Genomic DNA, 23,160 nt, shown 5'->3' with positions numbered 1-23,160 from the left:
AAAAAAAAAAAAAAAAAAAAAAATTTGTATGTTTTGTAGAAACATGGAAAAACTGCAGCTATATCAGGGGATGCCCTGGCAAGTAATTGACTGTGTCTTTGCAATAAATGTTTGCTTTATTTGGTGTGTTGCAAAAAGAATCCTTCATGTCACCAGGTCTGATGCAGCCATGTGTGGCTGTCATTGTACAGGCAAAGGGTCGGGGGAAAGGCCTGTATCCTTTAGAATTTAATCAATTTGCTTGTAAATTTTTATTAGATTTTGTTTTCTATTTTCTGTTTTCTAGTTTTGCTGGAGATGGCAAAGTAAACATTTTTGCCACATTATTAGTTGTAAAAATTTCAATCTGGGTCTTAACCAGCAATATAGTGTTGTTATGCTTTTTTGTTTGTGTGTTGGAGTACAGGAGGGGACATTACTTATCAAATAAAAGGTAGATTTTGTGCTCTATTGGGTCTTGAGTACTTCTGTCTTACAACAAAGAACAAACTTGTTTGCCAAAAAGCAATTTCTTTTTGACACAGTCGTTACTTCATTAGGGATTTGTAGAACTTAAAGAAAATAAAAGTACCTGGGATTTGAAGCCAAATTGTGAGTTGGAGCAAAGTAAGACGTTCAGCTGAACATTCATCTCCATCTCTGTAGTGCAGCAGCATCCACTGGAGCCACGGTGGAATTCTGCCTTCCCTCCGAGGCTGCCTCTTAGTTATTCTCACCCCCTAAAGTCCAAGGAGAGCTTCTTTGCATGGACAGACCACCTAGTACCACTACTTCCTCTTGTTTTTTGTTTATTTTTTGCCCCATCAGGTTCCAATCAAGATGTGAAGTAGCAGCCTCACTGAAAAATCTCATCTCAGCACATCAAACGTAGAAGCGATAGGAATCAGCTTGAAAGAGCATCAGAGTGCGTTCCTACCTAATCTGAGAGACACAAAGCCTCTATTTATCTTAAAATAACTTCACAGAGATTTCTGAGTCCAAGAAGGTTGAGGATAGCGCAGAGAGACACCTTATTTTAGAACTCAAAAGGACTGGAGGGAATCAATTTGTCCAACACATCTTCTTTAGCAAATGAACAATTACAGGTCTGGACAAGTTGAGTAACTGGCCAAAGATCACAGAGTAAACTACCAGCAGCCCTAGACAGGAGTCCAAGTTTCCTGGTCAGTTTCTCTAAATTCTTAGCAAGTGCTTGGTATCGTCCCAAGACTTTAAAATGCACACACGACTTTACCTACAGTGTAATGTGATGCAAAATTGCGAACATTCCCCTTAGGATTACTTGATTTCACGTAAAATAATTCATGTACTATTTTGCATCCTGCCTTTTCACTTAACGTGAGGGCTTAAGGCTTTATTATAAACCCCTCATCGTTATAAACACTGCTTCAACAAGAGACAAGAGACATCTTTTCAAATCAAATTATCTTCTGACCCCAAAAATCAAATCCATAGCAAGTTGGGTGTTGTTTTTTTTTTTTTTTTTCTTTTTTCTTTTTTTTTCCTTCTTGGTGGTTTTAAAAAATCCGCGTGACCCCATTATTCAAAGTCTATATCCAGGCTCATTTTTCCACTGAAAACCGTAACTAGCAATCAACAGCAAATAAAATGAGAGCCTGAAACTTGCCTGATTCTGTTCAAATAGCTGTATGCTATGGCTTGTTGTGCATGAAGAACAACAGAAGCACAGCTCTACCAATCATTCCCTTCATCACAACCTCTGTCACTTTTACAGGCTTGCATTTACAGCCAGGTCTAGTTAGTCCAGAACACAAAGACCCAGTATAAAGCATGTAAGTAATATTTTTAAATTCCACAAGAAAGAACAGTTCATTAACTGAGGAAATACACTTTAACACAGGAATGGAGCATATTGGTGTAATATGACGTTAGAGGGTCTAGCCTTAGGTTTCTCGTGTGTAAGATTAGAAGACCAAACACTTATTTACGGTGTTAGAACTATTGACATCATGTTATTGATTAGAGAATGTGCATGAAACAGTGCATGAGAAATCATGAAAACCCACTCCGTTTTATAAATGCAGTAGAGCCATGGACTCCTAGGAAAGAACCAGTCTTAGAGGTAAGCTGTTCTTGAACAAAGACACTAAGACCAACTGACTCCAAGAGAGTTCCTGCGGCAGGGCCAGTGTGTTCTAAGATTTTGCCTATGACGAGCAGAAGGCAAACATCTTTACATGTTCCTGTTGTTTTAAAAACTCATTCCCCAACCAAAAAACAAACAGAAAACCCAAAAAGCAAATCAAGCACTGTTATTCTGGTATTGGAGGAAGGTCTCCATGACTCCAAGAATGAAAAGCAATCACCTAATGTGTAATAATTCTATACTCTTTCAGTACTACATTTCTTTTTCTTTTTTTTTTCTTTTCAGTACATTTCAAATTATATTTCCATCCGTCGTAACCCCAAAGGAATTAAATTAATTCTCACACACTTCTCTTGGATTAGAAGTGCACTATGATTAATGTTGCATTAGCAGAAGCAAATCATTTTTTGGAAAAGGCAGGGAATTGAAAATTAAATAAACAAATATGCACTACTTAGAGAAAGTCACCCCCAAAAAGTGAAAGAGTGTTAGATCTGGCCTTCCAGCAGAAACATCCTAATCAAGAACTACTGAAGAAGCGTTTCATGGCACCAAAACATTTGGAAAGCAGCATATTGTTTATTTTCACAGTGTTGGCTGAAAAGTCTTTCTAAATATGTCACATTAAAAACCAGAGTCTCATCTACTTGAAATGGACTGCTGATTAACTTTAGTTTCCAATCTGGGGTTAATATTTTTAGGACAAGCCACCATCCTTTCTAAAATTTTTTATCCTTCATCTTTCTGCACAGTGCGTTATATTGGGTTGTATAAATACAGTACTCATTAGATCTTAGAGCTTCTGGAGAACATAGCCGTCTCTCATATCTCCACATTGCAGAGGACCTGTGAGAGAGAACTTACCCGAAATGTCTTTTCACCAGAGTGGGTAAAGAGATTTGCCAGAAGGAGACTTTCATTCCATGTACTACCTTCTTACAAATAGGTATCAAAATATAAGAGGACCCTCAGCATTATTTTCAGGATATAAAATATTGGCTTGATAATTTGCTCTACCAGTTATTTGATTTTGTTTTCAATTACCTCTTTTTCAAAATATTAATTATTTCTCATTTATTGAGACAGAGTATCTTGCTCTGTCACCCAGGCTGAAGTGTGGTGGTGCAGTCATGGTTCACTGCAGCCTTGACTTCCTGGACTCAAATGATCCTCCCACCTCAGGCTCCCAGGTAGCTGGGACTACAGGCATGCACCACCACATCCAGCCAAGTTTTTAGTTTTTTGTAGAGACAGGGTCTCTTTACCATGTTGCCCAGGCTTGTCATGTCCTGTTCTTAAGAAATCTTCCTGCCTCAGCCTCCCCGAAGTGTTGGAATTATAGACATGAGCCACCACGCCAGCCTAATTTTTTATTTTTGTTTTTTGTAGAGACAGGGTCTCACAATGTTGCTCAGGCTGGCTCAAACTCCTGGGATCAAGTGATCCTTCTGCCTCAGCCTCTCAAAATGTGGGGATTACAGGCATGAACTACCACACTTTGCCCAATTCCTAAATTCTTAAAGCATTTAGTGATAGTATTGATTCCTGGTGCCTAGTAGTCTTAAGGCAACATTTTTGTATTCTTATCCTGGGAAGTGCAATCATTATTCAGTAGCAGCCTACCCCCTTCTTGTAAAACAAAAGAGAATTTATTATTCAAAATTGAGCAGTATGCAAAAAAAAAACCCAATTCATTACATATTAAGTGATTAACATTTTTTCGCAAAGAGAATTGGATGGGTCTGATTCCCTGTCTTTAGGAATGATTCTCGTGTGCATCTTCTCCGTCCTCAGATGCATTGTTCAGACACATTTGCTTTCCTTGGTAAGGGGGGATGTGGCACAGGGCCCGGTTGATGAATCTTCTGAGTCATTTAGCCCAGATTTCTCCATTCTGATTTTTCTTGGAAAAAAAGTTTTCTGTATATTGGCAGCTGAGTGAGGCACTTAGCCAGAATCCTTTTAATCAATTCTTTAATGTTGCTAACTGCTAAATTAAAATTTTGGAAGTGGGTTTTTCCTGTTAGATGGATTCATTCTTGGCTCAGAACCAAATCGTATGGATATGTAAGATGTGTGTACGTCCCAGTGTTTGTAACCTGAGAATTTTATTTAACCTGTCATTTGAATCTACAGTAATCTGGTGTTGGGGAGGAATAGGATCTTTATCAACAAAGGGCTGCCAAAACCCCAACTGCTTCTTGAGTAGCTGTAATAGATGAATAATGTTACAACCAACCGTGCATTTCAAGTTTTGCTCAAAAGGCTTTTCAGCTAATGCTGGTGGTATTTCATATCCGTGTGTTCATCTCAGAGTGCAGTAGTTTCCATCTGACTTTTATTACCTTTCTTGAGAGGATCAACTTTACAACTGGAATCAGAAAATCAGTCAAAGTCATTGCAAGTGGCAATCAGTGAAATATAACAATTTTAGCTTGGGAACATATGTTTCATTATAAAGAAAAAAAATGGTTATCCTATAATTCCAAGACTCGTATTTCCTAAGGTAGAAGGGATCATGCACAAGTTCTAGTGTACCTCCCATATCATGCTGATATTCCTCTAAAGTGCTTATTCCCCCCTACAGATAACCAGCTCATGACCTTCCAAGGAAACTTAACTCCCTTTTTGATTCTGACCACTTGAAAATGCTTTATTGTTTCTGTAGTTACATCTTTCAAAATTTTAAACTTGGAACTCAGCAGAGTAAATCTAAACCTCTCTTCTTCTTACAGGCAGCTCTCATCCCAATTCCTACCCTTTCCTTTGCTAGGCTATAATATACATTCTTTCTCATATGGAGTAACTTTGATTCCCTTAATCACTGTGGCTACTCTACTTGGAAGAAGCTCAAATTTGCCTCTATCTTTCTTAAAGGCATGTGCTGATGGAAAACTAGGCTTTAAATCACAATATCTACATTAAATTACATCTCTGCTACTGATTACATGTTGGAACTGGGGCAAATTATTTACTCTTTTTTTGTCACTAGGGTAGCAAAGGTGAATAAAAGAGACGTGGTCAAAACAGGCAATAAGTAAATTAACAAACAAATAAATATATAATTACAACCTGTAATCAGTAGTATAAAAGGGCTGTCAAGGGAGTTCTGATGTCTCAGGATACTCCAGGGCAGGCCTTCTGGGATGGAGGCTGGGTGTTTTATGATGGGAAGGAGACAGAGTATATTCTAAGATGTGGATTGTACTAAGGGGGGAAATAAATGTTTTCTAATCATTGAAGCAGGCCAGTGTCTAGAGTTTTAAAGGCAAGGAGGTGAGTGGAATGAGATGAGTCTGGGAAGTTGCAGAGCTTTGTAAGCGATGTTCAGAGTTTGGATTTTATTTGAAGTATAAGGGGAAGCCATTGTTGGGTTTAAAGAAGTTACAGTGTCTGAAATAAATTTTTAAAAATTGCTCTCAGGGTAGATGGAGAACAAACTGGAGAGGACAAAAGTAGAAGTTTGATATCCAATTAGGAGGCAGTTTTTGTAATCCAAGAAGTTCATGTGCTGCTTACAACAAATCATGAGTTTTAAATGAGAAGCAATACTTTACGGAGGTCAAGACGCATACGAGTAGCCTATGATTAAACCTTACTCCATGAGTTAGAGCAGCTTGCTCAAGTTTCTTTAACTTCTTTGCACCTCGGTTTTCTCCTGACAGGACTCATGACAGGACTTACTGCAGAGTTGTTGTAAATATTAAATGAGTTTATATATAAGTTTCCTGTTAACTAAATCTACAAAGAATTTTTCACTATTATGGTGTGTTCCACCCTATTTTGTATTTTCAGACTCAGGCATTCTTTTATCTAGTTTTTGTCTGGGAAGCACATGGGTGAGGAATGTTACCAGATTATTTATTGTTCTTTGCAAACTATTTCTTTGCCAGTACAACAGAGAAAACCAACAACCAGTAAAAGAAAAGTAATTCTATGGACCTTCTATTGTATTTTTGCTTTGTCATATTATGAAGCCCTGACACTTTTTTTCAATACATTTTTTTTACATGATGGTTCTAATAGGACCTGTTTTTTTTAATCTTGCTTAAAACCCGACCTTCAATATATTGTGACTCCTCTAGTGTAAGGTGGAACAATAAGATAACACTGCCATTAGGTCATGTCCCAGGCTATTTCCTCTTGTGTTGTGCTCACCTGGTTGAATAACACTCCTTGTTTTCCAGGGATCCCAGGAAGTGACTATGTGAATGCCAACTACATAGATGGCTATAGGAAACAAAATGCCTATATTGCAACACAGGGATCTCTCCCCGAAACATTTGGGGACTTTTGGAGAATGATATGGGAACAACGGAGTGCCACAGTTGTCATGATGACAAAACTAGAAGAAAGATCAAGGGTAAGAATAAGTATCCACCTCTTTCATTTTAAAACTTTCCCCTCAGAGCCCCTATGTTGCATATTTTATTCTGTTCGGAATCTAACCTTTCCCTAAGGCTTAACTTTCTAACAGATACTAATTATGAATGGGCATCAACAACTCTAATTAAACCATTCTTTAAAACTCCTCTGGGTCTTTTCAAAAAAGAAATTCTCCCGTGTTATGATGTGTGTGGTTGCTAAAAGGAAAAAAAAAAGGAATATTCACGGGAATAGACAACTTGGTTAGATAAAATAAATATTAACTGAACCTCTTTCAAAAACACCACTGAACAAGAACCCATGGGCTTTGGGGAGAATCCCACCAATATGTACTTCCACTATTTTCCACTTTGTCTTTCTTATAATCTGCAGCGTAAGACTTAAATTCTGTGAAAGAGGCTCTTGCTTAAATTATTCACATTAGTATAAATTAAGTCAGGGCAGCTGGAAAAATGATGTGGCTGAATACACGGCTGAGAAAACACATAAATGCATAGAGGGCATTTTGCTAGTTTAAACTTCTCCAAAATGGGTAGATTTTAATAATGGAGTCATTGCTTGCTAAGGTCCAAGAAAAGAGTTTTATTCATCATATGGGTCCAATATTATGGTGCATGGCACATTAGTTAAATGCTGTTGGTTTGAAGGACTAAAAAATACTGGGTAAGCAGTGTACCATATCCCTGAGGACATGTGTACATATTGTAGCATCTGAAGAAAATCAACCTTTAACCTTGAGAAATTAATGAAGGAATCTCTGAAACTTCATTGAAGATAGTAGATACTTTCATTGAAGAATGAGGACATTCAAGACAGAATTTGAAACCACAAATGAGAGGTCTCTTTTACTGTGGTTATAGTAGTCTCAAAAAGGATATTTATAAGGAAAAGAGCCTGATTCCCCATTTACTGTGTGAGAGTTGAGGTTCTATAAATGTTCTTCTAAGCTCAACATGTGGCGGTTTCTCTAAGCCTAGGTGTGTATATGAGGGACAATTTAAAAACTGCCCAAGAGATTTATAAGGGAAAAGCCCAGACAGAAAAATACTAAAAAGCCACAACTGTAACCTCAAAGGTGGGAAATCAAAAGCAGTGATAAATGGTTGGTTTAGCAAAATTGAAAAGCAATTAGATCTTTTCAAAACATCTGAATTGTATAGAGATGTTGAAATATTGTCTAAAATGGGAATTAAGATAAAAATGGCGCTGAAGACACATATCTGTCATACTTGACATGCAAACTGCATTCAAAAGATGTAAATGGATCTGTTACCGATTTGTACTTAAGGTAACTCCTATATAGCAAGCAGTTCCTTTAAAAGCAACTCCCCTCCAAGCGATCTTGGATATAATAGTTAATAACTATAATAATGTCTAACATATTAGGTGCCTTGATATTTCAAAACAGCCCTTTTCAAGAAACACTACTATGACCTCCGGTTTCCATATGAGTACACTGGGGCCCAGAAATTTACAGAAGCTTTGCCCAAGGTCATCCAGTTACCAAGGTCAGGGATAGGAATTGAAGACAGACCGTCTGGCTCCAGAACACACGTGCTTCACCATCAAGCCATACTGCCTGTTGACACTTCTGTGAAGCTGAGACAGCTGAACTATTATATTACGGCATGCATGTAAATCCAACCTACCCAGTCTGTTCTGCCTGGAGATAACTGCTGGTAACAAGCAGTCATTTGCAAAAGCTGTTTTCAGTAAAACACACATTTTATCTTGACACTGCAGGCCTTCATTAAACTGTGCACAGAAACTTGTTTTGAAATAACCAAATGAAATTCTGCCCCTTTTCTCCCTAATTGCTTCTAATAATAAAGTTAGTTCTAACTGGCCCCACTGCCACTGCAACATCTGATGGTAATGAGCAGTTCTTGGCGGAAGGCATTGTGACTTAAATACCTACAGTTTATCTTTCTGTTGCAGGCTACCTTCTCCTGCAACCCCCCTCAGCCAGAGGAACTTATTTGGAAGTTACTAAATGAACCTCTGTTTGCTCCCTTCATTAATTACTCTTTGCTCTTGGAAGTTAGCTTTCTCCTTTGTTAAATGGCCTAAGGAGGCCAATTAAAGTGCTGTCTTATGATTTTTATTCTGTGGTGGTTCAGCCTGTACCCAGATTTGTGATGACCTGCATAAGCCAATAGGCGGTTGGGTAGTCTCAGCCACCATCAATCTGACAATACATATGAGCCCTGGCCCCCAAGGCCCAAAAGTCCTTTGTTCTCCAGTCTAGAACACTTGGAACTAACTGACCAAATGTCCTGGAGAGATTTAACAAAGCAGTGGAGCTTCCTATTATCTCATCTGCTTTTCCATCTGCCTCCCTCCCATCATTCTGATCTCACCCTTTCCCTATCCAGTTGCTCTTTTACCTAAAGCAGCAGGAAGAAAGGGGAAGGCATTCCTGGATTCCCAAACAAGAGCTTGAATTGGCTTTCACTATAAAAACAGGGTTATAAATAGGGGTAAGTTGTTAGTGAAATCTATAGCTCCAGACTTTAGGAACGTGGTGGGTTCTGTGGGCTGACCTTGGGACTCAGTGAATTCTCAGTTCCCAGAAGCCACCTTCAAAGCAGACATTGGAACTAGCCTGGCCCTATGAAGGGAAGTGGCACCAGTCTTCCTCATAAAGGGAGGTGGTCCAGGTACTGTAAACAAATTACCTCTCCAAGAGCTGAAGCTTGAAATGTCATTATTTAGATTAAGGCTCAAGTTCTTAAAATAATATTCATTCCCATGGTACATGGAAGAAAATATATGTGTGTGTGTTATAAATGTTTCTGTGAATTAGAAGTGTGCTAGACCGCCGCTGACCATAGATTTGCAGCAAGGAAGAGAGGAGAAAAGGAAAGAGAAGATAGCTTGATATTACACAAGACCGCATGGGGATACCACCATGAGAGAGGACAGCTACGGGACAGTTCCAAGTAGGGCACTTTGCAGTCACATGTCTGAGTTCAAATACCAACTCTTGCCCCTAGCTGTGTGACAATGAGCAAGCTTACTTGACTCCTCAAATTCTCATTTTTCCTTTTTTGGATTATGTGGAAGGGTTATTGTGGATATTGACTGAGATAAAGGATCTGGCCAAGTGGCTCAGTGAGTCTCAAATGGTATTGTTTGGTAAAGCAGTTGGAGGCTTTGCAGTGACAACTTCAGTTTCCCCAAAAGATAGCCTCCAAATAATGCACTCTTTGTTCCCAACTGAAAAGAGTTTGTTTCTCTGTGGTTGACGATGAATCCTGACCAACCTCTCCATGTCACTGAATATGGTTAATTGTGCCATTTCCCGGTGTGGCACACCCATGCATTTTAGTCAAGAGGAGAGTGGAGCTCAGACCATTGGATTCTTTTCCACTTGCTTTCCCCCAAAATAGGATCTCCAGAATAGAGATCAGCCAGGGAACAGACCACAATAGAACATTCTGGCTGCTACATTGACTATAACACAACATGAAAATCATAAGTGATATAGACATGGGTTACATGTAGTGATAAGTGCCACTGAAGATATGTTTCCTTATGGTTCAGTCTTACATTCCCTCTCCTCTTTTTTGATTATTTAAGGTGCTAGAGAATTCTCCTGCCTTAGAGCCCATCTCTCTTTTCAAGCTTTCTATTTTGCCACAGCCTGGTTCACTTGTTTTTGTTTTTCTTTTAGAGATAGAGTCTTACTCTGTTGTCCAGGCTACAGTGCAGTGGTGTGATCATAGCTCACTGTAATCTAAAATTTCTGGACTCAAGCAATCCTGCCTGAACAGCAGGGACTACAGGTGCACAGCACCACCCCCAGCTAATTTTTAATTTTTTGTAGAGACAGACTCTCACTTTTTTGCCTAGGCTGGTCTCAAACTCCTGGCCTGAAGCAGTCCTTCCACCTTGGCCCCGCAAAGTGTTTGGATTGCAGGCTTGAGCCAGCCCGTGCCTGACTGGCTCATTCTTAAGTTGTCGCTCAGGTCTGAGGTTTATCAACAGCGCTTGTATTAATACCTTTGGTGGTTTAGAATAGCTCACTGAGACAAAAGGCTGCTGGGTTCCTTAGCAGGTATTAGAAGTTTCACTAGCATCTGTTTTGAGCACTGATCATTCTTAGTATTTGCATGGCTAAAAAAAAACCCTTGTAAGTGTGAAGTATGACTTAGGACTTAAGTTGATTATTCAAAAACAAGAGTTCTTTGATTTTCAGATGTTATTTCTTCCCTTCAAATGTGACCTTTAAAGAATTCCAGACTTAACTGAGAAGACTCTTTGCCTGTTGTATACGTTCAGCTATCAACCCTGAAGGAAAAGTATAAGTTGAATATTTCATATGAGTTTCATTAGGGTATATAAAGAAATAAAAAAACAATGGGCCGGGTGCAGTGGCTCACGCCTGTAATCTCAGCATTTTGGGAGGCCAAGGGGGGCAGATCACCTGGGGTCAGGAGTTCGAGACCAACCTGACCAACATGGAGAAACCCCATCTCTACAAAAAATACAAAATTGGCCAGGCATAGTGTTACACGCCTGTAATCCCAGCTACTCTGGAGGCTGAAGCAGGAGAATCGCTTGAACCTGGGAGGCAGAGGTTGTGGTGGGCCAAGATTGCACCATTGTACTCTAGCCTGGGCAACAAGAGTGAAACTCCATCTCAGAACAACGACAAAAACTAAAACTAAAAACGATGATAGAAGCTGGAGATTCTGAAGGGAAAGCATGACTGCTGCCTGAAACACACAGATCAGTTTAAACCTGTTGTAGAATGTACTGTGTAATATGAAATACTGTTAGTGGGTTTTTTTTTCCCACAGTTTCCATCTTTATTGCCAAATCCTCTCAAGTTTTGCGTAGTCCATTGATTCTGTAGCAAGTCATTCTAGTGCCCTAGAATGTGGTTTCTAATTGTTTCCATGTTTCATAACATGCCAATAAGCACACGAATTGGTCTGGGCAACCACATGGAAGGAGGAAAATGTTTGGAAAAAATGAAGCACTTTGTAGGGAAAGTAAAATGTATACAGCTGGGATTTCCATTCCAAGTATATTATTTGTGGATGACTGGGGCACAAGATGGCATCTATGAGGTAGGATTTGTCTGCTTTTTTAGGTGTATATTAAATTATTATTTAGTGTGTGATCGTTCACCTTTTTCCCTTCATCTATCTCCTCTTGACTGTTTCTCTCTTACTTTGTCCTCCATCTTAAAATACAGAACACAGAGGGAATGTATCAACCTCATGCTTAGAAAGTTCTTGAGTAACCATGATTAGTGTTAGAAGTTGAAAGGCTTACTCAGGGTTAGAGTATATCTGACTTTCATTTCACCTCTGCAGCCTGCCTTCATTCCTTGCCCATAGTAGAGACTCATTATTTATCTTGCCTTGCAAGCTTTATACTGGGGGTTGATTCACTTAAAGAGGTTTGTAAATGTACTTAGTATTATAAATGTTGGAGGTGGGGAGTGAAATTTTGACACTTAACAAATGGGTCATGATTTTGATTGTAATCCAGTGTGGGTTGTGTCAATTCGTAGTGAAAATATAGGGCTAGAAATGAAAAATTCTATTCTTGGTTTCCAAGCTATCTTAAGTCCCATTTTCTGTTTCCAAATAGGGAATCATACAAACCAGATGATGCCATACATTAGTAAAGCAGATCAAATGTTTTGTGCATCGTGACTTGACTTGTATCTTAGGCCAAAAAATGGGAAAATTCCTGCCCTACTAAATTTTGTGGTTTGTGCCAAAGAATGGAGGTCAGATGCTGTCAGGGCCGAAGGGACTGGGCTGGTGTTTAACTTCATTTTGTTAACAGTTTAGAGAACTTGACATTTGGCTGGTGGAATACTTCTGACCTAATGACCACTCACTCCTCCTCCTATGTCTTCCTCAGTCCTTGAATGTCACCTTAGTAAACTTCCCCTAGCACAAAGTGAAGGTGAGATGGAGACATATTCACATTTTGTTCTGTGGCTAAGAGGGCAATTCTGAGCATGAAACAGCAGAAAAAGAGATTGTGCTCAAACATTTTTTCTTTTCCTATAAAACAAAGCTTGAGATTCTTTTCAGATTGTGAGATCCTTTTGGGTTAAAATTTGACAAAATCCCATTGAAGATTATAAATGGCAGTGCTATTGTTTTCATTGCTGTTATCGGTTTTGGAAAGCCCAGCCCTGGCCAGTGGCAGACTAATTCTTGGCCTTTCGGGTTTGTCAAGGTTCGGTAAGTTTAATGGAGAGCAAGTGCTTTCCAAATGCCAGGTCTGTGTCCTTTTCCAAATGGAACTGGAAGTACCAAAGGCCGTGAACATTTAATTTCTCAAACTGCAGCCTAAAGCGCTGCCTATCTAGGGCAACAGAAACTTTTTTTTTCTTTAAGCAACTTTAGGACCAGCAGCACAAACATTGCCTTTGGAGTCTGCATGATGTATGGGATTGTTTTGAAAGTGGTGGATACTTAATGTAAATAGGACGCTGGCAACAAAAAGAATGATGCTCGTGTTGGCAATCTAAAGGATGTTGGGGTCCTTATCTAGCAAGTTCCACACTCTTGGTTTTCTCTTGTCAGCAGACACAGTGTCAGATAAAACAGAAAGAATCCCACCAATTTCTTGCTGTTTGTTAGCTTTCTGGACTATCTACCTTCTTTCCCCACCCCACCTGCTCTACTTAGAAAGGCAGCCGACAGATTCTGGCTCAAAGCATTCCTCTTAAAGCCAGCTAGAGTCCTCATGGCCTGAGTAAAGAGCTGGAATCGGGGAAGGAGATGCAACTTTGCTCCTGATGACTTTGTACAAAGCCTCTCTCATTCTCCGCATTCATGTCTGTGGTTCTCCTGTGCTGGATTAGGTCTCATTTCTAAGGTTTTCAGAAGTATATATTAATCTCTGTTTACTAGTGTTTAGGGTCCAATGTTTGGTTTTTCTCTATTCTTTATCAGCAGAATGTCCAGAAAGGCTGATGTTCAACTGGTAAATACCCAACATAGTTGTACTGGTTGTTAAAATATTGAACTGCATTGATTCTGACTGGTACCTATGAATTATATTTTTATTGAAACACTGAATCATCCAATGATATTGTTTGGAAGAGGTGACACTGGAGTGAAAGGCAACTGCTGGGTAGACCAAGGCAGAAGCAGAGGTGGCTGTAGGGCTATGTGGGGCACCCAGGTGCTCCTCAGGAGTGATTATGTCTGAGGTGGATACTCTGAGGACTCACCACATATGGGAAGAGCTGATATCAAAGTGCTACTTGGCCATGAGAAAGAGGCACCTCACACAGTTCTGCTCTGGTTAGGACAAAGTGCCAGAAACTTGAGACCTAATGACTTTCAATTTAATGGGGAAAGTCATTGGAAAAGTTTACGGCAGCTCCCTATGTCAACTTCTGGCAGACACATCAAACAAAAGGGAATAACTTTTTTAAAATTAATAAGCAGTTAGGAAAGTGTGTGAATGGTTCGATGAACTGGTAAGCAATTTTATGATATGTAATTTGGTTTATTTTGAGAATAATATTTTTCAACTTTATGGCTGTATATATGAAAAGCTGCACTGGTGGTCAAATGCTTTAATAGCACTCTCATTTCAAATATTGTACTGCTTCTTTGTCCTCCACTAATTAGTGTTAGTAAAGATATAATAAAATGGGGGAATACACAAACCATACTGACTACCAGTTGGGAATAGATATAGCCGAATATTGATTGAGTGCAGAGAACTACACTGTTGTTAAAAGAGAATCACTGAGATGCTCTCTGTCCTTATTATGGAAAATCAAGTATTCAATCTGGTCTTTAAAATTTCCAGAATAGTTACTATAACCTGTAGAAATAAATAGTTCAGCATTTAATTTTTCTGCCCACTAAAATTTCTGATATTTATCTAAAACTTTCCTTCATTATAGTCTCCCTCATTCAGTGGGTATTGGCAAAAGGGTACCAACATTTCCTTACTCCCAAAAATAACTTTGACCTGTGTTATCTGAAGTTAGCCTGCTTGTCCATTCGTTACAGAATACTAATGAACAACCACTGCCCAAACTTACTAGGTACGAATTTACAGTCACTTTTAGCAACAGTTATGGGGCCCCACATATCATTTATTGCCTATTCTAAGTCTTTCTTTGGCTAAATAATCTGGTCCAAAGCAGACTTTTCAAAGTACCTTGTGGCAAATACGTTTTGGATTAGCAATGCTACAGCCCTTTGGAGGTATCAGTTTATTACAGTTGGAATTCTGACGCCTTGCCATGTTGCCATGCTCATTAAGTCTTTATTAAATTGAGATGAGGAGGTTTTGTTTTCAGAAAGTTTTAGACGATTTAAAAATAAGCCAATCTAGACCACAGTTAATTGATTATAAAGTTGGTTACCACTCACTGAGTGCCTACAATATGCCGAGCACTCCCAAGATAAGCTCTATGGGAATAAAAATAGCCTAGAACGAGAGCCCTTCTCCCAAAGTATGGTCAGCAGACCTAATGGATCAGCTCCTACCAAATATTTGCAATGACAAGATTTTTAAAAATACATTTAAATATGTTTCATTATTCCATCAACTTGATTTTGATAGTTTGTCATGAAAGAGGTAAAATAAATGAATTCCATAGCATAAATTTAGCAATGGTCACCCTGTTCTTTCCATAATTATAGAAAAATGAAAGCTTCACTTAGGAGTAATAACTTTGTGATAATAAAAAGAAATGCCTTCCCCAAATTTAGCCAAAACTCTAAACTGTCTCAGTTGAAGCTTCAAATAAAGTTACTGAGTGATGTTTCTAAACCACAGCTTGAGTGACAAGTTCTGCTGCTCTTCTTTTCCACCTCAGAGTTGAACACATACTCTTCTCAGAGGAGATTGGGGCCCACATAAATTAAGGGAATTGCTTGGTATCTCAGAACCACCTATTTGGAGAACTAGGAGGTTTAAAATCACCCCCACTTAAGTCAATAAGGCTGATGGGTTGAGGACAGGGTCTGGGTCTTATCTCACCTCAGTGCCCCACAACTGCTAACACCTTGCTTTGCACCTAGAAAATCCTAAGCCAATATCTGCTGAAATTAATAACATGTTCTTTTTTTCACACTTAGATTGATTTAGTTAATTTATAACAACCACCAGACACACACAAAAATCCAGAATGTCATCGAACTGATAACCAATAATAGCTAGTGTTTGTTGAATGCCTGTTTGTGCCAGCCATTTGGGTTAAGTGTTTTAGGGGCATCATTTTAGTCCCCACAATAGCTCCGTAATGCTGGAGACACTGTTCCCATTTCACAGATGAGGTGGCTAGGCTTTGGTCCTGGAAACAGAGAAGCAATTTTCCAGGCATCCAGGGAGACTCTGCCTGACCTTCCATGAATCAGTCCTGAAGGCCACTTGTATCCATTCTGAATCAATAGAAAAAGGCAAAAAACAGTATTTGTATTTAGTAACTCCTGCCTTCTAGTGCTTATGTACTCAAAGGGAGCTGCCTTCATTTCTCGTCTCACAGTCAGCTTTATGTGTGAAGCCTAACAAATAGTAACTCTCTCTAGAAATACCTTATGAGATTTTCTCTTAAGAAAATCGAGTAGGGGAAGGGCTGTTGTCAAAGGAAAACACTTTAAGAGAGGAAAATGGAGACAGTTCATTTATACTAGCTAATGAGGAAAGAAAAAATATTTCCATTGTTCCCCTTTTTTTTCTCGCTACACTTCATACTTGCTTCCTAATGCTGAAATCAGAAATCATATGTTCAGCATATGGCAAAAAATGAGACTTAAAATCATATTTGTCAGCAACTCTAAGCCCTTAAATTCAGCCCTCGAAAATCAGATGAAGGTGTGCAGGCTACTCAGAGAATGAGTTCGAGAAAGGAAGTGCTGAGGTGCTCACCAGCAAAGGGAAAAATGTATTGCTGTCGCTATTCAGATAAGCCCAGGGAAAGCTTCTAATCCCACTGCTGAGGACACGTGTGTGCATTTCCACATACGTTAGGATATTTATTTTTCATAAGGTCCTTTTGAGATATATTTCCTGAGAGAAAATGGTAATATTTAAATATATCCGCTTTAAAAAATTGCTTCTGATTTTGCAGTTGAGTTTGAAACGTTTATTTTCTTTTGGTAAATAATAAGATTAAAGTGCATTATTCAAATTGAGTACAAAAACAACTTTTTTCCTCTTTTAGCTAGAAATTTGCACAGCGTTTACCCCTTATAGTAATGCTTCGTGGTATTTTTTTTTTTGTAAAGGGGTCAGAGTCTAAGCCAATAATAGCTGCAGTTTCGAACTTATTACTAGAAATGTGAGGATTACCATAATTTTAGTTTTTCCTGCATCTTAGGAATGGAGAGATTTGTAGATGGAGAGTCTTTTTTCCAAAAGTTGTGTGAAGGTTGCCTTCTCATTCTTTCCTTCATCTCCTTTTCTTACCTCACGAGAAGGTCTAAATGTAATCAAGTCCCAGTTTTAAAATATAGTTTTATTGAATTTGGTTCAGTGCATTGAACTGACTGTATAGATGATTTTGTGGCATTAATATGCTGTTTTGTGCATATCATAGTGATATTTGTCCTCAGGGATTGCATTAGTTTATTTTAACTGAAAGGGTTGCTGTCCAGCTGAAACTGTTAAATGATGAATTTTAATTTCTTTCTTGAATCTTCAACTCAACACATTGTTGGCATCTTCTTGAATACTACAGTATGAGGCCTCCAGAGTTCCTTTTGTCCTCTGCTGGGAGACATCCACTTGACATCTATTTCATGGTTTAAAACAAAGCCTTTGGCATAATTTTGTGATTTTTTTTTTTCTCATCTAAATCATGACTGCTTAAGTAGTGTTGGTTCTATTCAGATGGTAGTTTTTGCTAAATATGTCATCAGTGACCTGGGTTTTAGCTTATGGTGAAAGAACATGTAGAGATGCCCATGCCTGGTCACTCTACGTCAGTATTCTCCTTCAAGAATTCTCATTTCCCGGTGTCGTTATCTCTTTGAGTTAGGGCAAATGATATAAATAAAAACACAGAAGGCTATTTTGTACAAGTAGGAAACACACAAAGTATTTTTTAAATCTTACTAAGGTAAAATTTTTGTCTTATTGTGGACAATTTTTTTTTGTTTTCATCAAAAGGTGATGTTTGTGTGGTCTCAAAGTTAAAATCAAGGCATAGGAATGAAACCTTGTGAATTTAATATCTAGCTTAGTATATAGCTGTAAAGTGCTTTTCTTTTTTGTTTTGTCTAGGAAATTCTGTACAGGATAGAACCTCTCCGTTTCTTAGAAGGGCCAATTGTTTCATGGAAAGAGCCCGAATTCTCAGAGGAGCAGATGCTGTCTCTGTGAAAGAGAAAATTACAATATTATTCACAGAATGTTACAAATACTCATATTAAACATAAAAGCAAATCATTATGCAATAATTCTATTGGCTGGACCAAAAAATTTCTAGTGTCTCTAATAATAATGCTTTATTGCCTTTGTTTAAATCCAAAGATTGTGATTTTCTGTTCTTTCTTTTTCCAATAGAAAGGTGTATTCCCTATTTTAAACTACTGCTAGGAGCTTTCTTTACCTAGAGAAATGTATTTCAGTTGGGTTCTCCTAAGAATTACTCCCATTAAAAAAAAGTCTGAGATAGAAAGGGTAAATATAGTCAGACCTATGGTGTTACTACAAAAATATTGTGCTGTGTTTGTTATTTTCATTATGCTTTTAATGCCCAACAGACTCATTCAGTAAATTTGAGGCTTACTGCAGACTTGGAATTATTCTTTGTTGTGTGTTAAACGAATTGGGTTGAATACGTTTTATGTGCTTTTGTTCCACTCCACATAGAAATTGTAGATTATTCATCTTGAATGAATTTTAAATTATTTAAACTTTGCACTGTTGGTGTATGACCGTCTGAGACTCTTTTTAAAGAACAGACAGCTCTTTTTCCTGTAGACATTGTAGGTTTAATTTGCTTTAGATACAAATAACATTTATCTTGTGTTAAAAAAAAAAAAAAGCACATGCTTATCTTGTTTATTATACTTTGATAGATTTTCCAATTATTTCTACTTTTCTTTAAACAAGCATATTTGGAAGTTGTGATAGCTCAAGATGAAAAACCTTATGCTTTTTATATCTTGATGAATTAACACTAACTATCTTACCATGTAGTTTAAATGCCAAAGTGTCATCCTCCCGATGCGATTCATAACGTCTATCCCAGGACAAATATGTTTTCTTTTCAAGCACACTGAAGTTTCAAATCGCTCTCTCTGTATTTTACCCAACAACAATCTGCAACTTATTTTTTCTCCAGGAAAATTGAATCTGTTACTGTTTAGTATTCCTACCAGTTTGAAAAATGTGGTTTGTATTGGCATCAGAGCAGTAATTTACATATATTGGGATAACAAAAATGCATGCCAGGAAAAGATCAACATAAAACGAAATGCAGAAAAGCTGTTTTCCTTCAACAGCAACTCAAAGCAAAGTTAATAGAGAAATTGATGAGCATTTGCCCTTAATGCGTCACTTGTTTCTTGTAGGTGAAGTGTGACCAGTATTGGCCTAGCAGAGGCACAGAAACCCACGGACTGGTTCAAGTAACGCTGCTTGATACTGTGGAGCTGGCCACATATTGTGTTCGAACATTTGCACTTTACAAGGTTTGCTTTTCATCTTTTTCTCCTCCCTTTACCCTCTCTATTGTTTAAAGAAAGCTTCTTTTGAGAAATCAAATCTCTTAAGGCTTTACTTAAATCTTGATCCCAATGGCAACAGTGAAGAATGAAATAAATCTTCCATTATCACTCAGCCATTTTTCTTCTTGTCTGGCGATTTATCAGTAAATATAAAACTCTTGCTCTGAATGAAAGTTTCAGCCAATGAAGAATAGATGAAGAAGAACTAGTTCTTCCTGGAAAATGTGATAGGAGCTCTCCTGGTAGTTAAACCTGAAAAATGTAATGCTTCTCACCTAAGAATTTTGTCTTCCTGCGCAAATATTTGTCATTTACAAATAGCTTGGGGTTTATATCTCCAAAGAGTGTGTCTTCCCAAAGGATATAGGGTGGGAGAAAGGAATTAAAATAGCACATTTTAGCATTACCTCTTCCCTGTTATTCATCATTACCACCTGAGGCTGGGAAAACAGCATTTCAGCTGATACTCCTATTTCACAGAATGGTTCAAGTGAGAAGAGAGAAGTGAGACAATTCCAGTTCACCGCCTGGCCTGATCATGGTGTTCCAGAACACCCTACACCTTTTCTAGCTTTCTTACGTAGAGTCAAAACCTGTAACCCTCCCGATGCTGGTCCAATGGTTGTGCACTGCAGGTAAGAAGCATTTGTTTCACTTGCAGTCAGGAGGTTTCTGAGGAAACACAAAGGTAAATTGTTTCTCATTGGATGTTTTTGCAACTTTTTGACATTCTGGGATAGTAAATGCCTTCATAAATAACACAGCTCTCTTTTGGTCAAATGAGACCTATGCTAACATCAATAGGATGGATTTGACATAGATGCATACTTCCCCTGGAGATAGTAGGTAGCTGTGGTCCATTGCTATTGTCTTTTCCCAGTGAAGAGAAATAAATAAACACAAAACTAAGTGGGCACATGGCTGTAAATATGTAAAACAAAAAATAATATGTGGGGGACTATTCTTAAAAACAAATTTATATTGTTTGACAAGTTCTTGTGGGCTGAACTGATACAACCTTTTTTATTATTTATAGGGAAAAAATTACTAAACAAAATAATATCATACAAGCTTTAGGGAGAATATCTTATTGCTTAAAGATGCCTTCTGCACATTAGTAATATCAAGTCTCATAACATCACTAATTTGATTTTTTTTAATGTTTTTAATAGAATATAAGATCTATCATTTGGAAGGAGTTATTTTATGTACTCAAAGATAATAAGCTTGTATTTTTCTCTTGAAATGTATAGATTGTATTTTTTGCTTAAGTCTAATAGCCACATCACCACTGAGATTGCAATATATTTAAATGTTTATAGGTTATTAAATATTAAACTGATTTCTTCCAGTTGCTTGAGTTCCTCTTAAGTGTCATTACTAACAGACTACTCAAGCTATCTGGTCAGAGTCTATTTATTACTATATAAATATATAGTACATATAATTTCATGATAGTTCTTTATAACATGAGAAATTCGAAGATGAGGAAATATTGCTTCTTCCACAGGTAAGTGAAATAGAAGTGTGGGAGTATAGGAAAAACACAAGAAAGCATCTATCGTAAATCAGTTCTATCGTGACTTAATTCCATAGCTCTCTTTCATACCCCATATTATACTATAATATAATACAGTAGACCCTAGAAAAGGGGCTAGCTTTTTAGAAATGGGGTCAATGGATTGATCAGAATAAAAGCAATGAAATTCACCTGGCCAAACCATGCTACAACGCTCATTGTTAAACAATCGGCTGACAAATTCCAAACAGGATAAAGTTTCTCTTTTCCAGCAAATGTTTTCCTAGATAAAACCAGTAATAACATTACCTTGTGTTTATGTAGAGTATTTTACTAATTTCAAAGCACTCCTCTATGCTTTATTTTCTTTGATGTTCATAACAACAGTACGTTGGGTTAAGAGAATTACGTTGGGTCAAGAGAAGTGAGAGGCTACACAGGTTGCTTCAAGTACTGGTAGCTAAGAAGATGATGGCATAATCGGCCTCAAGTCTTATCTAGATTCTTGTTTCCCTATATCTAAGACAGGGTCCTTTGAGGACTGGCCACTCCAGCTGCAGTTTTCTACATGATTGTAAAACATTAAAAATTATTTTTAATTTGAGCAAGTGCTTTTACATCATGAAAGTAGATTTCTGCTTCTCCTGCCTTTTTGTTTTAATTCAGGTGCTAGTTTGATCAGTCTGTACACTCTGTTACACACAGTTCTTTGCAGGCCTCATAGAGCCAATGTACCTGATTATATGGTGCGTCTGTTTGGTAAAAGCTGAACTTGATTATAAAAATCACAAATGAAACACATGAAGTGTTTTCAGATAGAGTTTGGCCAAAGAATAGAGAAACAGAAAATTTGGGCTAGCAGAAGAAATGTTGCCCTTGTATGCCTAATGGCAAAAATACAGTACACACACACAAACACACACACACATGCCTGCACACACACACATGCTGCACACACACACATGCCTCCACACACATATGTAATTATATGTTTAATAGGAACAAAAATTAGAGACACATAATTTGGAAGTTTTCACTGGAAAACAGCATGCTGATTTTTTTCACATTGCATTTCAAAATACAGAATCTGTCCTTTCTCCAAATTTTCCTCCCATTTCCGTAAAGTGGAGGCACTAGAATTAAAGTGGAGGCACGAGAAAACTGAGATAGATAGATAGATAGATACATACATACATACATACATACATACATAATTTTTAAAATACATTTCACCCTCTGTAGATTATAAGCAAGGTATAGGGTTCATGCTGGGCACTGTGACAGGCACAAAAATGTTTGCAAGCAAATAGCAAGTATGAGAGATAAGATAAATAGCTGTAATGCCTTATTTTGAGAAAACACACACACACACACACACCACATCCGTGTTATGTTAAGCCACCTGACTCACCTCAGAGAGAGACAGGCTACTCAGGAGAAATAAGGAAACAAAGATGAATGTGCTGAGCTAATAGCTGCTGACATTTGGAAGTGCTGTGCCTGAGGCTCTGGAGAAGCTGCTTATTGAAACAAACAACGGAAGAGTAGGTATATTGGTGGAAGAAATTGGTTAGCAACTTCAAAACAATGAGGGAAAGGAACTGCATAAACTGAACTCTGTGACATAATTACCCATAGGTAATTTTACATGTCTGGTAAGAGGTTGTGGCCTCTTTATTTAGGAGGGTCACGTCTACATTGTCAACATCCATATTATCATGAATTTTTGAGTTGAATACAAGCCAAGTTAAAACTTGACAGTATAATGTTTTGTGACAAAGCAGCAGATTAAAGTCATTCTTAAATGACAGTTACTCATCTAACATCCCATAAATGCTAGTTTAGAAACCATTTCTAAGCAGAAAGAAACTATGCAAAAAGCCACAATAACCATGTTACAAAGGGATACTGATCACGGTTAACCATGATCATGTTACAGATAATCGCAAAAAATAGTCTGGAAGGTAAATACTGTATTTTGTGTTGTGATTTCTTTTATTATGTACTAAACTTTTTTTTTTTCTATATTAAAGAAGTAGTGACAAAGTAGATCCAAGCCTTCTGCCCAATATATCCTGTGGTGAGAATGGAGGAGGTTTTAAAGAAGTCAGGTAGTAGCCCAAAAAAGGTGGGGCTGGCGGTGCAGTACAGGAAAAGGAAATCATGGTCCTCCAATGGTTCTGGGACGTAATTGGAGTAGGACAAAAATGAGCCATTAAGTAAAAGAAATTCTAACAGTCAACAACAAGAAAGAATTTTAGGGATAGCCTAGGGCAACAAGCACAGACAAGACCTTGGAAGGTCAAAGAGGACAGGGTCTACCAGATTCCTAAAAGAAAGAAGGTCTGGTTCAACAGCAAGGAAGGAACGGCCAACTCTAGTTATCCATCAGTTCATACAGAGCATAGAATCTCAACATTGAGGGTACGCACTCTGGAGAGATAGACTGTCCAAGTAAAATGTCA

General features: G+C 37.9%; 1 protein-coding gene across 1 annotated transcript in view; it reads left to right on the top strand.

Annotated features, from left to right (window-relative positions):
• The window catches only part of LOC108517204 (receptor-type tyrosine-protein phosphatase delta-like), a 497,564-nt gene that overhangs the window by 418,106 nt on the left and 56,298 nt on the right, over window positions 1–23,160 (top strand). Inside the window, 4 exon segments of the mRNA XM_017854985.1 lie at window positions 6,295–6,470; window positions 19,021–19,140; window positions 19,657–19,811; window positions 22,729–22,806. Of these exon segments, the coding sequence (XP_017710474.1) occupies window positions 6,295–6,470; window positions 19,021–19,140; window positions 19,657–19,811; window positions 22,729–22,806 (529 nt within the window).

Source organism: Rhinopithecus bieti, unplaced genomic scaffold (genome assembly GCF_001698545.2).
Source record: "Rhinopithecus bieti isolate Rb0 unplaced genomic scaffold, ASM169854v2 scaffold_38735, whole genome shotgun sequence".
Classification (NCBI taxonomy): domain Eukaryota; kingdom Metazoa; phylum Chordata; class Mammalia; order Primates; family Cercopithecidae; genus Rhinopithecus; species Rhinopithecus bieti.
Note: the sequence above shows the minus strand (reverse complement) of the source record. Positions and strands in the feature narration are given on the sequence as shown.